Source organism: Oncorhynchus masou, unplaced genomic scaffold (genome assembly GCF_036934945.1).
Source record: "Oncorhynchus masou masou isolate Uvic2021 unplaced genomic scaffold, UVic_Omas_1.1 unplaced_scaffold_1339, whole genome shotgun sequence".
Taxonomy (NCBI): Eukaryota; Metazoa; Chordata; class Actinopteri; order Salmoniformes; family Salmonidae; genus Oncorhynchus; species Oncorhynchus masou.
This window is the reverse complement of record NW_027003272.1, coordinates 101,943-120,246: the sequence shown is the minus strand read 5'-3', so window position 1 is coordinate 120,246 and position 18,304 is coordinate 101,943. Positions and strand designations below refer to the sequence as shown.

The window sequence follows — 18,304 nt, the reverse complement described above, 5'->3', positions numbered from 1 at the left end:
ATGGTCCAGTCTACTTCCTCCTCTTGAGATGAGTTGCTGTACTGCACAGTAGAGTAGAAAAACAACGTCATAAAAACAGTCATATCAACTGAACAGTTACAATGATACGAAATTATTCTCCTGTTGGTTGACAGGGACAGTTCAACCTCCGCCCGCACTGGTGATTGAGAAGAACGTGCATGGTTCGGACCTTGAGTGGACACACCCAGTTCAAAGGTCTGCCCGGTCGTCAACACAGCTCCCCCTCACTGTAGCAAAGCACACACTCAATAGAGGAGAGGAGAGGAGAGGAGAGAGGAGAGGAAACGGTGAAGGGTCTGGGGTGCAGGAGTGCTTCCAAATTCCCATAGAGAAGAGAGTTGGGGGGGTCCTGTCTCAACTGTGGTGCATATAGTTCCTGCAAGGTGAGTCGGGGTGGAAGGGGTGGTCGTATTTGCCCAGGGGTGCAGGGTAGTAGGTGGTGGTGTAAACGTTATTCTGGGGGAGAGAGGGGAGGGGCGAGAGGGACGAGGGGAAGAAGTTGCAGCTTTCGTCCGGGAGAAGGTTGTTCTTGTTCAGCGTCTGTGGAAGACAGAAGGGAACAGAACAGGGGGTGATCAGTAGGTGCAACATGGGAGAAAACGTTTCTAAAGGCAGGAGGCGCAACCTGATCTCGTCCAATGAGAAAGCTCATTTTTGTTTCCAGTTCCACTTCGCTGCAACGCCATACTGTACCACCCACTAACACTCAGGGAGAATCTCTCTCCTCGCCTCCTTCTCAAAACCCATTGGTGAAGAAGGTCAAGGGGCGTGACCTCTGGCTTTGGGTTTTGAGACAGAGGCGAGGACACAAGGAGTAAGCAATTGAGATTCTCTCCCACAGTTACATCATACTGTATCTTCACACACAGACCCGATCAATCACACAGAGATAGTATAATACATAAAACTGTATCAACAAGTAGACACGATCAATCACACACAGATGGACTACCGATCCCTCTAGGGGGTCTCAGATAGACAAACCATGGTGGTAATCGCTGGTAACCATGGCGAGAGGAAGACACAGGAAGGACATGAGGGATGGTTTGTGTGTGTGTGTGTGTGTGTGTGTGTGTGTGTGTGTGTGTGTGTGTGTGTGTGTATGAGGAGACAGCCAAAGAGCAGACGTTAGTTAATTAATTCAAGTAATGGCTCGATTAATCAAACACAGCTGTGTGAGTCTCGCCCTCCTTTCTGATAGGTTAACAGGCTAATGAACACATTAATAAAGAGTGGGAGGAAAACAGACGGTATATCACTGGGACATCACAAGGGCAGGAAGGACGGACGGACACTGTCTCTCTGCCATTCTACCAAAGAGCAAAATAGGCACAATCAGACAAGCAAGGACTACAATGACCTGACCATTTGAGGTCTGATATTTGGTATTTGAAGCAGACCTATGTTCAAATAATATTTACTTTCTTTCAAATTCTTCATCTGTGCTTGATTGGGCTCGCCTGATGCAATGGAGTAGTTCCAAAAGTGCAAACCCCACCCATCTGGCACTCCAGGCAGGCTTATTTAAAAGCATTTGAAAGAAAACCAATGTTATCTATCTGAACCTGCAGGTCTGACTCTGCCCTAACGGATTGTTCCATTCCCTGTGTGTAAGTGTGTGTGTGTGTGGGGGGTGGGGGGGTAGAAAGAGTGGAATACTCCACCTTGAACTCCATGGGGGTGTACTTCTCGTTCTTTGGCGTCGTGTTGCCCTTATAGCTGAGGTGGTTGGGCGTGGTGGGGTGGATGACGGCTGACTCCTGGGAGGGCTTGTGGAGTCGTTGGCAGTAGGCGTAGACCAGGACCGACAGCCCCACCGCTGCAAAGAAACACAACGCTCCCGTGGCCATCAGGTGGAACAGAGAGAAGGCTGGTGGGAGGAGAGAGAAAAGGTCCATAGTTAGAATATCATTGGTATTGTTTACTACATAATCAGTTATTTAAAATGTTCCAATATGTCTGTTTTGGCAATGTAGTCTTGTTCCCTAAAAATTGTGAGTTCAAACCTGTTTTGAAGGCTAAGTGCAGCTAAGCTAGTGATCAGACCTGGTTTCAAATACTATTTGAAATCAGTTAAAATGCCTTATCTGTGCTTAATTGAGCTTTCCTGGCTAAATGGAACATTTCTAAAAGTGTGAACCCTGGTCTTGGAAAGATTACAAATAGTATTTGAACCCAGGTCTACTCGCAACATTGCAATAGCTCCATAATGTTTTTGTCATGAGAGGATCCGCTCAAAAGACCAAGAATCATACTGAAACTAAAGCCTTGTTCACACTGCACGCCTTGAGACTCAAATTAGTTCTTCAAATCTGTTTTGGAATACTGACTGTCCAAACAGCAAGTTACAAGTGACCAAATCAGATTTGTGTGTGTTCAGACAGCAGTCATTTGCTGACGTTGCTATGCTAGTTGTCATAGTAACGACGGATGTGTGCGCGGTGGTGTAGCCTGATTGGTGGTGCTCGTGCTTCCTATCACTCAGAAGTTATCTAGCAAGCTAAGGTGACAACAATGCCTCCCTGTTGTTTTGAATGTTCAAATTCATAGAGGAAGAACACTTTTTTTAAAACCTCAAAGGATAACATGATCCAACTTTTAAAACTAATCCTTTTCGGCTAGCCACAGCCGTCAGCTAGCTAGCCACAGCCGTCAGCTAGCTAGCCACAGCAGTCAGCCAGCTAGCCACAGCCGTCAGCTAGCTAGCTGTTTAGCTTTCTAGCACATTCAGTAAATTGTTCTTAAATTAACAAGCTAATTAGCTTCCACATGGTCTTGTCAAAACTGTCAACCCACTAGTTAGTAAGCAACAATATTTACCAAATAAATCAAATTTGATCGTTCAGACAGAAGTTGCACAGCCAGGAATCAGATTTGCATCTGATTGCAAACCACCTACAAAGGTGGTTTGAAATATGTCTTGAAATATTTGATTCCATTTACTTTTTGGCTGTTCAGACTGCAGGAAAAATAACAGATTCGGACCAGATGTGGATTTTTAAAAAATTTGAATCACTTCAAACTGCCAATGTGAACAAGGCTTTAGTCAATCAGATCCGCTTGAGCCTACATCCACATAGTGGTTGTTTTGACAGTGTCAGAGTTGGAACTGTGTTAGAGCTGTCAGATCCACAAGCGGCTCCTGGCATCATTCCTAAAGCAGACATTGCCATTGGCTGAACAGTGTCGCATTAAGAGAAATCCCTTGCAGCCTTGTTTAGAAGTTTTAACACTGGAATGTGAGATGTCATCTACACCTTGATTAGGCTGATAGAAATCCTCATTATTTTTGTTTAATGATTTTTGATTTGAGAGCAATTATTTCTATACATTCTACACTTTGTCATTGTGAACTTGTAATGCGAGTGGGACGGGGTGTGGCTTCTGGACAATGACCAATAGCAGCTGCTCCCTGATTTGACAGCTCCAACACAGTTACATCTCCAACACCGCCAAAATATCAGCTGCGGGTATTTGCTATTGCCCGTTAACGCTTGATCTGATTGAATCTAGGCCTAAAGCTTTTAGGAATGATAGCATTGTGTGTAATCAGGGTGGCGATGGTTCATTTGTGATGCAACAGGAGTGGGACGGGCGTAAAACAAGTGGAGAGGGGGAAAAGGGGGTGGCGAGAGTCACGCTCCATGTCCTTGGGGTCCCTGTAACCCCCCACTGGGATGGGGGAGGGGAATCTCGTAAGTCACTTACCCCCACAGCGCTGATCGTTATCCTGTCCAGGCAGAACGACTGCGGAGAAAAATATAGAGAGAGAAAAATAGATAGAAGAAGAGGAAAGAAATAGGGAGGAACCGAGAGAGAAACAGACTGTTACTGCAATGCACAATTCAACCAGCCAATAGAGTCAAAGCTCCCCACAATCACAGAGTACCATTTTCTGCAGCAAAACCAACCAAGCACTGCCCATAAAGTGATGGTCAGCTGGCTATTTAGCAGTGTGTTCTAAATGTTGGGGACTGACCCGGCACCTCGGGGGGCTGGCAGGGCCTGCTCACGGTGGCATTGCCCTGACACAGGCTGGGGTCTGCCTCCCGTTCCCCACACTCCCTGCTGCGATGCTGCAGCCCCTCCTCGTCACACTCCCCCCACTCTGACCACAGCAGCCAGCCACCTGGAGGAACAGCAGATGAGGAGTGGAGGGGGTTGGAGGAGAGAGAGGAGAGGGTGGACGGAGAGAAGAGAGGATGATGAGTTGTGGTACCACTATAAGTCAAAGCAAAGCCACAGTAAACTCAGCATAGCAGCTACATAACCTTAACATGACTTATACACCATCATTTAAATTAAACGAGTTACTTTGAATGCTGAACATTTTTAAAACAATATTTGTATGAACGAATGCCGCAAATATGTGTACCTGTGCAGGATATGATTGAATGTTGTGTATCTGTGTATGACTGAGTGCTGCATATCTGTCATCTGTGAATCTGTACATTCTGCATACCTTCACAGGTGTGTGTGTTGCACAGGGCCTCTTCAGTGTGCAGGCCGATGCAGATGTCACCTCCGTTGGTGGGGGCAGGGTTGCTACAGGTACGGGTACGCTGGTAGTGCCCACCTCCACAGTTGGCGGAGCAGTGAGACCATGACGCCCAGCACGTCCAGGTTCCTTTTACTGGACACACACACACACACACACACACACACACACACACACACACAGAGGCACCAAACTTTTATAGAAAGTATAAACAGTTTATTTCCTGTAGTCCTTCACAGTCAGTATACAGGTTGAAAAGGGCTGATTTGGACACTGATAAGCACCTACATTGGAACACAGTGGCTGTAAAGTAACATGTTATACAGCTCTGGCTCTGCGCTTCACAGCTCTGTATGGGTTTCGACTGACAGACGACAACAAGAAGTTGTCCCCCATCCCTCCAGGTAATTAGGCAACTTTTTCACATTTGTTGTTGTCTGAGTGAGGGGAATGCTTTAAATTACAAGGACGCGATGTATTTTGAAAGAGGATACGTTGAGAATTATAATAAATACCACTTTGACATCATACAAGCTAGCCAAACACCAGTGAGTCCAAATGCGCACTTCACATTTCCATATCATAAAACTCATGTCATATAGTGTCAACGTTTATGATCACTATGTTGACGTACAGTTAGTTACAAGATGACATGGCGTTATACCCTGGGTTGTCCTGAACAGAATGAGTCTATGTTAGTTATGAGATGACATGGTGTTATACCCTGGGTTGTCCTGAACAGAATGAGCCTATGTTAGTTATGAGATGACATGGTGTTATACCCTGGGTTGTCCTGAACAGAATGAGTCTATGTTAGTTATGAGATGGCGTTATACCCTGGGTTGTCCTGAACAGAATGAGTCTATGTTAGTTATGAGATGACATGGCGTTATACCCTGGGTTGTCCTGAACAGAATGAGTCTATGTTAGTTATGAGATGACATGGCGTTATACCCTGGGTTATCCTGAACAGAATGAGTCTATGTTAGTTATGAGATGGCGTTATACCCTGGGTTGTCCTGAACAGAATGAGTCTATGTTAGTTATGAGATGACATGGCGTTATACCCTGGGTTGTCCTGAACAGAATGAGTCTATGTTAGTTATGAGATGACATGGTGTTATACCCTGGGTGGTCCTGAACAGAATGAGCCTATGTTAGTTATGAGATGACATGGTGTTATACCCTGGGTGGTCCTGAACAGAATGAGTCTATGTTAGTTATGACATGGTGTTATACCCTGGGTGGTCCTGAACAGAATGAGTCTATGTTAGTTACAAGATGACATGGCGTTATACCCTGGGTTGTCCTGAACAGAATGAGTCTATGTTAGTTATGAGATGACATGGCGTTATACCCTGGGTTGTCCTGAACAGAATGAGTCTATGTTAGTTATGACATGGTGTTATACCCTGGGTTGTCCTGAACAGAATGAGTCTATGTTAGTTAGGAGATGACATGGCGTTATACCCTGGGTTGTCCTGAACAGAATGAGTCTATGTTAGTTATGAGATGACATGGCGTTATACTCTGGGTGGTCCTGAACAGAATGAGTCTATGTTAGTTATGAGATGACATGGCGTTATACCCTGGGTTGTCCTGAACAGAATGAGTCTATGTTAGTTATGAGATGACATGGTGTTATACCCTGGGTTGTCCTGAACAGAATGAGTCTATGTTAGTTATGAGATGGCGTTATACCCTGGGTTGTCCTGAACAGAATGAGTCTATGTTAGTTATGAGATGGCGTTATACCCTGGGTTGTCCTGAACAGAATGAGTCTATGTTAGTTATGAGATGACATGGTGTTATACCCTGGGTTGTCCTGAACAGAATGAGTCTATGTTAGTTATGAGATGACATGGTGTTATACCCTGGGTTGTCCTGAACAGAATGAGTCTATGTTAGTTATGAGATGGCGTTATACCCTGGGTTGTCCTGAACAGAATGAGTCTATGTTAGTTATGAGATGACATGGCGTTATACCCTGGGTTGTCCTGAACAGAATGAGTCTATGTTAGTTATGAGATGGCGTTATACCCTGGGTTGTCCTGAACAGAATGAGTCTATGTTAGTTATGAGATGGCGTTATACCCTGGGTTGTCCTGAACAGAATGAGTCTATGTTAGTTATGAGATGGCGTTATACCCTGGGTTGTCCTGAACAGAATGAGTCTATGTTAGTTATGAGATGGTGTTATACCCTGGGTTGTCCTGAACAGAATGAGTCTATGTTAGTTATGAGATGACATGGCGTTATACCCTGGGTTGTCCTGAACAGAATGAGTCTATGTTAGTTATGAGATGACATGGCGTTATACCCTGGGTTGTCCTGAACAGAATGAGTCTATGTTAGTTATGAGATGACATGGTGTTATACCCTGGGTTGTCCTGAACAGAATGAGTCTATGTTAGTTATGAGATGGTGTTATACCCTGGGTTGTCCTGAACAGAATGAGTCTATGTTAGTTATGAGATGACATGGTGTTATACCCTGGGTTGTCCTGAACAGAATGAGTCTATGTTAGTTATGAGATGACATGGTGTTATACCCTGGGTTGTCCTGAACAGAATGAGTCTATGTTAGTTATGAGATGACATGGCGTTATACCCTGGGTTGTCCTGAACAGAATGAGCCTATGTTAGTTACAAGATGACATGGCGTTATACCCTGGGTTGTCCTGAACAGAATGAGTCTATGTTAGTTATGAGATGACATGGTGTTATACCCTGGGTTGTCCTGAACAGAATGAGTCTATGTTAGTTATGAGATGGCGTTATACCCTGGGTTGTCCTGAACAGAATGAGTCTATGTTAGTTATGAGATGACATGGCGTTATACCCTGGGTTGTCCTGAACAGAATGAGCCTATGTTAGTTACAAGATGACATGGCGTTATACCCTGGGTTGTCCTGAACAGAATGAGCCTATGTTAGTTACAAGATGACATGGCGTTATACCCTGGGTTGTCCTGAACAGAATGAGTCTATGTTAGTTATGAGATGACATGGTGTTATACCCTGGGTTGTCCTGAACAGAATGAGTCTATGTTAGTTATGAGATGGCGTTATACCCTGGGTTGTCCTGAACAGAATGAGTCTATGTTAGTTATGAGATGGTGTTATACCCTGGGTTGTCCTGAACAGAATGAGTCTATGTTAGTTATGAGATGACATGGTGTTATACCCTGGGTTGTCCTGAACAGAATGAGTCTATGTTAGTTATGAGATGGCGTTATACCCTGGGTTGTCCTGAACAGAATGAGTCTATGTTAGTTATGAGATGACATGGTGTTATACCCTGGGTTGTCCTGAACAGAATGAGTCTATGTTAGTTATGAGATGGCGTTATACCCTGGGTTGTCCTGAACAGAATGAGTCTATGTTAGTTATGAGATGGTGTTATACCCTGGGTTGTCCTGAACAGAATGAACCTATGTTAGTTATGAGATGACATGGCGTTATACTCTGGGTTGTCCTGAACAGAATGAGTCTATGTTAGTTACTAGATGACATGGCATTATACCCTGGGTTGTCCTGAACAGAATTATTCTATGTTAGTTATGAGATGACATGGTGTTATACCCTGGGTTGTCCTGAACAGAATGAGTCTATGTTAGTTATGAGATGACATGGTGTTATACCCTGGGTTGTCCTGAACAGAATGAGTCTATGTTAGTTATGAGATGACATGGTGTTATACCCTGGGTTGTCCTGAACAGAATGAGTCTATGTTAGTTATGAGATGACATGGCGTTATACCCTGGGTTGTCCTGAACAGAATGAGTCTATGTTAGTTACAAGATGACATGGCGTTATACCCTGGGTTGTCCTGAACAGAATGAGTCTATGTTAGTTATGAGATGACATGGTGTTATACCCTGGGTTGTCCTGAACAGAATGAGTCTATGTTAGTTATGAGATGGCGTTATACCCTGGGTTGTCCTGAACAGAATGAGTCTATGTTAGTTATGAGATGACATGGCGTTATACCCTGGGTTGTCCTGAACAGAATGAGCCTATGTTAGTTACAAGATGACATGGCGTTATACCCTGGGTTGTCCTGAACAGAATGAGCCTATGTTAGTTACAAGATGACATGGCGTTATACCCTGGGTTGTCCTGAACAGAATGAGTCTATGTTAGTTATGAGATGACATGGTGTTATACCCTGGGTTGTCCTGAACAGAATGAGTCTATGTTAGTTATGAGATGGCGTTATACCCTGGGTTGTCCTGAACAGAATGAGTCTATGTTAGTTATGAGATGACATGGTGTTATACCCTGGGTTGTCCTGAACAGAATGAGTCTATGTTAGTTATGAGATGGCGTTATACCCTGGGTTGTCCTGAACAGAATGAGTCTATGTTAGTTATGAGATGGTGTTATACCCTGGGTTGTCCTGAACAGAATGAGTCTATGTTAGTTATGAGATGACATGGTGTTATACCCTGGGTTGTCCTGAACAGAATGAGTCTATGTTAGTTATGAGATGGCGTTATACCCTGGGTTGTCCTGAACAGAATGAGTCTATGTTAGTTATGAGATGACATGGTGTTATACCCTGGGTTGTCCTGAACAGAATGAGTCTATGTTAGTTATGAGATGGCGTTATACCCTGGGTTGTCCTGAACAGAATGAGTCTATGTTAGTTATGAGATGGTGTTATACCCTGGGTTGTCCTGAACAGAATGAACCTATGTTAGTTATGAGATGACATGGCGTTATACTCTGGGTTGTCCTGAACAGAATGAGTCTATGTTAGTTACAAGATGACATGGCATTATACCCTGGGTTGTCCTGAACAGAATGAGTCTATGTTAGTTATGAGATGACATGGTGTTATACCCTGGGTTGTCCTGAACAGAATGAGTCTATGTTAGTTATGAGATGACATGGTGTTATACCCTGGGTTGTCCTGAACAGAATGAGTCTATGTTAGTTATGAGATGGCATGGCGTTATACCCTGGGTTGTCCTGAACAGAATGAGCCTATGTTAGTTATGAGATGGTGTTATACCCTGGGTTGTCCTGAACAGAATGAGTCTATGTTAGTTATGAGATGACATGGTGTTATACCCTGGGTTGTCCTGAACAGAATGAGTCTATGTTAGTTATGAGATGACATGGCGTTATACCCTGGGTTGTCCTGAACAGAATGAGTCTATGTTAGTTATGAGATGACATGGTGTTATACCCTGGGTTGTCCTGAACAGAATGAGTCTATGTTAGTTATGAGATGGCGTTATACCCTGGGTTGTCCTGAACAGAATGAGTCTATGTTAGTTATGAGATGGTGTTATACCCTGGGTTGTCCTTAACAGAATGAGTCTATGTTAGTTATGAGATGACATGGTGTTATACCCTGGGTTGTCCTGAACAGAATGAGTCTATGTTAGTTATGAGATGGCGTTATACCCTGGGTTGTCCTGAACAGAATGAGTCTATGTTAGTTATGAGATGACATGGTGTTATACCCTGGGTTGTCCTGAACAGAATGAGTCTATGTTAGTTATGAGATGGCGTTATACCCTGGGTTGTCCTGAACAGAATGAGTCTATGTTAGTTATGAGATGGTGTTATACCCTGGGTTGTCCTGAACAGAATGAACCTATGTTAGTTATGAGATGACATGGCGTTATACTCTGGGTTGTCCTGAACAGAATGAGTCTATGTTAGTTACAAGATGACATGGCATTATACCCTGGGTTGTCCTGAACAGAATGAGTCTATGTTAGTTATGAGATGACATGGTGTTATACCCTGGGTTGTCCTGAACAGAATGAGTCTATGTTAGTTATGAGATGACATGGTGTTATACCCTGGGTTGTCCTGAACAGAATGAGTCTATGTTAGTTATGAGATGGCATGGCGTTATACCCTGGGTTGTCCTGAACAGAATGAGCCTATGTTAGTTATGAGATGGTGTTATACCCTGGGTTGTCCTGAACAGAATGAGTCTATGTTAGTTATGAGATGACATGGTGTTATACCCTGGGTTGTCCTGAACAGAATGAGTCTATGTTAGTTATGAGATGACATGGCGTTATACCCTGGGTTGTCCTGAACAGAATGAGTCTATGTTAGTTATGAGATGACATGGTGTTATACCCTGGGTTGTCCTGAACAGAATGAGTCTATGTTAGTTATGAGATGGTGTTATACCCTGGGTTGTCCTGAACAGAATGAGTCTATGTTAGTTATGAGATGACATGGTGTTATACCCTGGGTTGTCCTGAACAGAATGAGTCTATGTTAGTTATGAGATGACATGGCGTTATACCCTGGGTTGTCCTGAACAGAATGAGTCTATGTTAGTTATGAGATGACATGGTGTTATACCCTGGGTTGTCCTGAACAGAATGAGTCTATGTTAGTTATGAGATGGTGTTATACCCTGGGTTGTCCTGAACAGAATGAGTCTATGTTAGTTATGAGATGACATGGTGTTATACCCTGGGTTGTCCTGAACAGAATGAGTCTATGTTAGTTATGAGATGACATGGCGTTATAACCTGGGTTGTCCTGAACAGAATGAGTCTATGTTAGTTATGAGATGACATGGTGTTATACCCTGGGTTGTCCTGAACAGAATGAGTCTATGTTAGTTATGAGATGACATGGTGTTATACCCTGGGTTGTCCTGAACAGAATGAGTCTATGTTAGTTATGAGATGACATGGTGTTATACCCTGGGTTGTCCTGAACAGAATGAGTCTATGTTAGTTATGAGATGACGTTATACCCTGGGTTGTCCTGAACAGAATGAGTCTATGTTAGTTATGAGATGACATGACGTTATACCCTGGGTTGTCCTGAACAGAATGAGTCTATGTTAGTTATGAGATGACATGGCGTTATACCCTGGGTTGTCCTGAACAGAATGAGTCTATGTTAGTTATGACATGGTGTTATACCCTGGGTTGTCCTGAACAGAATGAGTCTATGTTAGTTATGAGATGACATGGTGTTATACCCTGGGTTGTCCTGAACAGAATGAGTCTATGTTAGTTATGAGATGACATGGTGTTATACCCTGGGTTGTCCTGAACAGAATGAGTCTATGTTAGTTATGAGATGACATGGTGTTATACCCTGGGTTGTCCTGAACAGAATGAGTCTATGTTAGTTATGAGATGACATGGCGTTATACCCTGGGTTGTCCTGAACAGAATGAGTCTATGTTAGTTATGAGATGACATGGTGTTATACCCTGGGTTGTCCTGAACAGAATGAGTCTATGTTAGTTATGAGATGGTGTTATACCCTGGGTTGTCCTGAACAGAATGAGTCTATGTTAGTTATGAGATGACATGGCGTTATACCCTGGGTTGTCATGAACAGAATGAGTCTATGTTAGTTATGAGATGACATGGTGTTATACCCTGGGTTGTCCTGAACAGAATGAGTCTATGTTAGTTATGAGATGACATGGCGTTATACCCTGGGTTGTCCTGAACAGAATGAGTCTATGTTAGTTATGAGATGGTGTTATACCCTGGGTTGTCCTGAACAGAATGAGTCTATGTTAGTTATGAGATGACATGGTGTTATACCCTGGGTTGTCCTGAACAGAATGAGTCTATGTTAGTTATGAGATGACATGGTGTTATACCCTGGGTTGTCCTGAACAGAATGAGTCTATGTTAGTTATGAGATGGCGTTATACCCTGGGTTGTCCTGAACAGAATGAGTCTATATTAGTTATGAGATGACATGGCGTTATACCCTGGGTTGTCATGAACAGAATGAGTCTATGTTAGTTACATTGTCAACATGTTCCGTGGACCATGCAGCAGAATACATTCATGGCCAGTGGTGGGAAAAGTACCCAACTGTCATACTTGAGTAAAAGTATCGATACCTTAAAACGAAAACGAAGTAAAAATGAAAGTCACTCAGTAAAATACTTCTTGAGTAAAAGTATTAAATGTACTTAAGTATCAGAAGTAAATGTAATCGCAAAAAATATAAGTTGGAAGTTTACATACACTTAGGTTGGAGTCATTAAAACTCGTTTTTCAACCACTCCACAAATTTCTTGTTAACAGACTATAGTTTTGGCAAGTCGGTTAGGACATCTACTTTGTGCATGACGCAAGTAATTATTCCAACAATTGCTTACAGACAGATTATTTCACTTATAATTCACTTTATCACAATTCCAGTGGGTCAGAAGTTTACATACACTAAGTTGACTGTGCCTTTAAACGGATTGGAAAATCTGTTTATGTCATGGCTTTAGAAGCTTCCGATAGGCTAATTGACATAATTTGAGTCAATTGGAGGTGTACCTGTGGATGTATTTCAAGGCCTACCTTTAAACTCAGTGCCTCTTTGCTTGACATCATGGGAAAATCAAAAGAAATCAGCCAAGACCTCAGAAAAATAATTGTAGACCTCCACAAGTCTGGTTCATCCTTGTCTGGTTCATCCAAATGCCTGAAGGTACAAATCTGTACGCAAGTATAAACACCATGGGACCACGCAGTCGTCATACCGCTCAGGAAGGAGACACGTTCTGTCTCCTAGAGATGAACGTACTCTGGTGTGAAAAGTGCAAATCCATCCCAGATCAACAGCAAAGGACCTTGTGATGATGCTGGAGGAAACAGGTACAAAAGTATCTATATCCACAGTAAAAGGAGTCCTAGATCGACATAACCTGAAAGGCCGCTCAGCAAGGAAGAAGCCACTGCTCCAAAACCACCATAAAAAAGCCAGACTACGGTTTGCAACTGCACATTGGGACAAATATCAAACTTTTTGGAGAAATGTCCTCTGGTCTGATGAAACAAAAATAGAACTGTTTGGCCATAATAACCGTTGTTATGTCTGGAGGAAAAAGGGGGAGGCTTGCAAGCTGAAGAACACCATCCCAACCGTGAAGCACAGGGGTGGCAGCATCATGTTGTGGGGGTACACAAAATAGATGGCATCATGAGGGAAGAAAATTATGTGGATATATTGAAGCAACATCTCAAGACATCAGTCAGGAAGTTAAAGCTTGGTCGCAAATGGGTCTTCCAAATTGACAATGACCCTAAGCATACTTCCAAAGTTATGGCTTAAGGACAACAAAGTCAAGGTATTGGAGTGGCCATCACAAAGCCCTGACCTCAATCCTAAAGAAAATTTGTTGGCAGAATTGAAAAAGCGTGTGCGAGCAAGGAGGCCTACAAACTTGACTCAGTTACACCAGCTCTGTCAGGAGGAATGGGCCAAAATTCACCCAACTTATTGTGGGAAGCTTGTGGAAGGCTACTCATGATGAAAGAAATAAAAGCTGAAATAAATAATTTTCTCTACTATTATTCTGACATTTCACATTCTTAAAATAAAGTGGTGATCCTAATCCTTTTTACTAATATTAAATGTCAGGAATTGTGAAAATCTGAGTTTAAATGTATTTGGCTAAGGTGTATGTAAACTTCCGACTTCAACTGTAGGTATCAAAAGTACAAGTATAAATAATTTCAAATTCCTAATATTAAGCAAACCTGACGGCACAATTTTCTTGTTTTTTTTACATTTATGGATAGCCAGGAGCACACTTCAACACTCAGACATAATTTACAAACTAAGCATTTGTGTTTCGTGAGTCTGCCAGATCAGAGGCAGTAGGGATGACCGGAGATGTTCTCTTGATAAGTGCATGAATTAGACCATTTTCCTGTCCTGCAAAGCATTCAAAATGTAACTAGTAATTTTGGATGTTAAGGAAAATGTATGGAGTAAAAAGTACATTATTTTCTCTAGGAATGTATTGGAGAAAAAGTAAAAGTTGTCAAAAATATAAATAGTAAAGTACAGATACCCCAAAAAACTACTTAAGTAGTACTTTAAAGTATTTTTACTTAAGTACTGAACACCACTGTTCATGACTCCATTCTATGCACATCAAAATGATGACCTGCTTCTCTGAATTGCCTTGTGAAAACCTAACGTATTTTATAATTTAGCTCGTCATGTTGGCAGTAGAACAAGCTTTCAAATGATGCCCATCTGACCCAGATTGTGATTTATAATGGACTGTTTTTGGAATGCGAAAACAACAGTAATTGTGTGAAGGAGGGATGCAGGGTTGTGTTCCAAACAAAACAACAAGGAGAGATAAAAATAGCGCCTTATAGTTGACACTTCTTTGATTTTGTTATCAACAAATGCGGCAAAAAGTACAGTAAATGTAAAATGCACATAAATTGGATTCAGTCTTGTGTCAGTCAGGTGAACTGTTGTGTCCTCAACGTTAGTCATCATTTTCCCATAATCTCCAAACCTTTCCCTTTTAATTGCTAACATGGTTTTGCATATACTTTCCATATTTCTTCTGTAAGAAACATTTCCATTTAGCCCAATCCATAAAGGCCCACAAGTGTAAGGGGTTAACTATTTATCCAGATACTGAGTTTTTTTTAACATGTTTTTCTGCACATGAAAACAAAACATTTTATTCATGTTTATTAGACCAGTTTGTTTTTCACTACAGACTTTTAAAGGCAATTTACGCTTAAGCAGCTTTTACCATGAATGCGATCTCCGAGAAAGGCTATCGTCAGCTTTGAAGGAATCCCAATCTCGGTTCTACACTGCCCGTTAGGTGAATTGATCAGTACAGTATTTGAGCAGATATACAGTGTCTTACCTGGGCAGGGCTGGGAGTTGCAGTCCTGGTACTCCACTAGGGATCCACTACAGGCACTAGAGTAGTCAGTGTCTTACCTGGGCAGGGCTGGGAGTTGTAGTCCTGGTACTCCACTGGGGATCCACTACAGGCACTGGAGTAGTCAGTGTCTTACCTGGGCAGGGCTGGGAGTTGTAGTCCTGGTACTCCACTGGGGATCCACTACAGGCACTAGAGTAGTCAGTGTCTTACCTGGGCAGGGCTGGGAGTTGTAGTCCTGGTACTCCACTGCTGGGGATCCACTACAGGCACTGGAGTAGTCAGTGTCTTACCTGGGCAGGGCTGGGAGTTGTAGTCCTGGTACTCCACTGGGGATCCACTACAGGCACTAGAGTAGTCAGTGTCTTACCTGGGCAGGGCTGGGAGTTGTAGTCCTGGTACTCCACTGGGGATCCACTACAGGCACTGGAGTAGTCAGTGTCTTACCTGGGCAGGGCTGGGAGTTGCAGTCCTGGTACTCCACTGCTGGGGATCCACTACAGGCACTGGAGTAGTCAGTGTCTTACCTGGGCAGGGCTGGGAGTTGTAGTCCTGGTACTCCACTGGGGATCCACTACAGGCACTGGAGTAGTCAGTGTCTTACCTGGGCAGGGCTGGGAGTTGTAGTCCTGGTACTCCACTGGGGATCCACTACAGGCACTGGAGTAGTCAGTGTCTTACCTGGGCAGGGCTGGGAGTTGTAGTCCTGGTACTCCACTGGGGATCCACTACAGGCACTGGAGTAGTCAGTGTCTTACCTGGGCAGGGCTGGGAGTTGTAGTCCTGGTACTCCACTGGGGATCCACTACAGGCACTGGAGTAGTCAGTGTCTTACCTGGGCAGGGCTGGGAGTTGTAGTCCTGGTACTCCACTGGGGATCCACTACAGGCACTGGAGTAGTCAGTGTCTTACCTGGGCAGGGCTGGGAGTTGCAGTCCTGGTACTCCACTGCTGGGGATCCACTACAGGCACTGGAGTAGTCAGTGTCTTACCTGGGCAGGGCTGGGAGTTGTAGTCCTGGTACTCCACTGGGGATCCACTACAGGCACTGGAGTAGTCAGTGTCTTACCTGGGCAGGGCTGGGAGTTGCAGTCCTGGTACTCCACTGCTGGGGATCCACTACAGGCACTGGAGTAGTCAGTGTCTTACCTGGGCAGGGCTGGGAGTTGTAGTCCTGGTACTCCACTGGGGATCCACTACAGGCACTGGAGTAGTCAGTGTCTTACCTGGGCAGGGCTGGGAGTTGTAGTCCTGGTACTCCACTGGGGATCCACTACAGGCACTGGAGTAGTCAGTGTCTTACCTGGGCAGGGCTGGGAGTTGTAGTCCTGGTACTCCACTGGGGATCCACTACAGGCACTGGAGTAGTCAGTGTCTTACCTGGGCAGGGCTGGGAGTTGTAGTCCTGGTACTCCACTGCTGGGGATCCACTACAGGCACTGGAGTAGTCAGTGTCTTACCTGGGCAGGGCTGGGAGTTGTAGTCCTGGTACTCCACTGGGGATCCACTACAGGCACTGGAGTAGTCAGTGTCTTACCTGGGCAGGGCTGGGAGTTGTAGTCCTGGTACTCCACTGGGGATCCACTACAGGCACTGGAGTAGTCAGTGTCTTACCTGGGCAGGGCTGGGAGTTGCAGTCCTGGTACTCCACTGCTGGGGATCCACTACAGGCACTGGAGTAGTCAGTGTCTTACCTGGGCAGGGCTGGGAGTTGTAGTCCTGGTACTCCACTGGGGATCCACTACAGGCACTGGAGTAGTCAGTGTCTTACCTGGGCAGGGCTGGGAGTTGTAGTCCTGGTACTCCACTGGGGATCCACTACAGGCACTGGAGTAGTCAGTGTCTTACCTGGGCAGGGCTGGGAGTTGTAGTCCTGGTACTCCACTGCTGGGGATCCACTACAGGCACTGGAGTAGTCAGTGTCTTACCTGGGCAGGGCTGGGAGTTGCAGTCCTGGTACTCCACTGCTGGGGATCCACTACAGGCACTGGAGTAGTCAGTGTCTTACCTGGGCAGGGCTGGGAGTTGTAGTCCTGGTACTCCACTGGGGATCCACTACAGGCACTGGAGTAGTCAGTGTCTTACCTGGGCAGGGCTGGGAGTTGTAGTCCTGGTACTCCACTGGGGATCCACTACAGGCACTGGAGTAGTCAGTGTCTTACCTGGGCAGGGCTGGGAGTTGCAGTCCTGGTACTCCACTGCTGGGGATCCACTACAGGCACTGGAGTAGTCAGTGTCTTACCTGGGCAGGGCTGGGAGTTGTAGTCCTGGTACTCCACTGGGGATCCACTACAGGCACTGGAGTAGTCAGTGTCTTACCTGGGCAGGGCTGGGAGTTGTAGTCCTGGTATTCCACTGGGGATCCACTACAGGCACTGGGGCTGCTCTTGCCCTCTGCTGAGGCACAGGTGCGCTTGCGCGTGCGGAAGCCTTTGGCACACTCCTGGGAGCAGGTCGACCATGTCTCCCACGGCGACCACCTGGTGCCACCTGGTTGTCGGAGCAAAGGTCGACCACTACTGCCTCCTCCACTGGCCCTGACCAAGTCTTCAACCAGGGCTGAATCACAGATATACTCATACATGAGACATTACAACACAAAAGGTGATTTACAATATTCTTTTTACTTCTCAAAGTCATAAATATGTTGTTTTCCTAATGGTCTGGTAGGAGAACAGCTCTGATAAACAATGGTCTTCTGTGACCTAAAGCTTGGCAATGAAATATCAGACAATGTGCTGGTTCTAAGAGTGCAGAGGCTTCCTTCCTCATGACATGGCAGTTAGAATCTGGGCCAAACATTCAACCGTGGGGTAAAATCTGGGTTAATCGGTTCCAGATGAACTCTTTGAAAAGTGAAAGAAAAGCAACACGTCACCTAAATTATGGAAATGACTTCAATAATGAATTGAAAGCTTTTTATTTTCTGTGTGGTTTGAAACCAGGGCAGCAGAAATATGTCATACTGCCCATGTTACTGTTACTGTGAGGCCAGATGTCTCCTCTTGAGTCTAGACAGCGCCTCTGTGACACAGTGTGTAGGCCCGGTGACAGCCTGTGACATGGTGTTTAGGCCCGGTGACAGCCTGTGACATGGTGTTTAGGCCCGGTGACAGCCTATGAC

General features: G+C 44.5%; 1 protein-coding gene across 1 annotated transcript in view; it reads right to left on the bottom strand.

The window, feature by feature from the left end:
- Window positions 1-368: 368 nt before the first annotated feature.
- Window positions 369-18,304, bottom strand: part of LOC135530419 (semaphorin-5B-like) — a 70,120-nt gene continuing 52,184 nt past the window's right edge. Inside the window, exons 16-21 of the mRNA XM_064958751.1 lie at window positions 17,500-17,739; window positions 4,484-4,654; window positions 4,001-4,150; window positions 3,730-3,768; window positions 1,686-1,891; window positions 369-561 (exon numbers count right to left, since the gene is read on the bottom strand). Coding sequence (XP_064814823.1) covers window positions 376-561; window positions 1,686-1,891; window positions 3,730-3,768; window positions 4,001-4,150; window positions 4,484-4,654; window positions 17,500-17,739 — 992 coding nt within the window. The 3' untranslated portion in view covers window positions 369-375. The remainder of the gene's footprint in view (window positions 562-1,685; window positions 1,892-3,729; window positions 3,769-4,000; window positions 4,151-4,483; window positions 4,655-17,499; window positions 17,740-18,304) is intronic.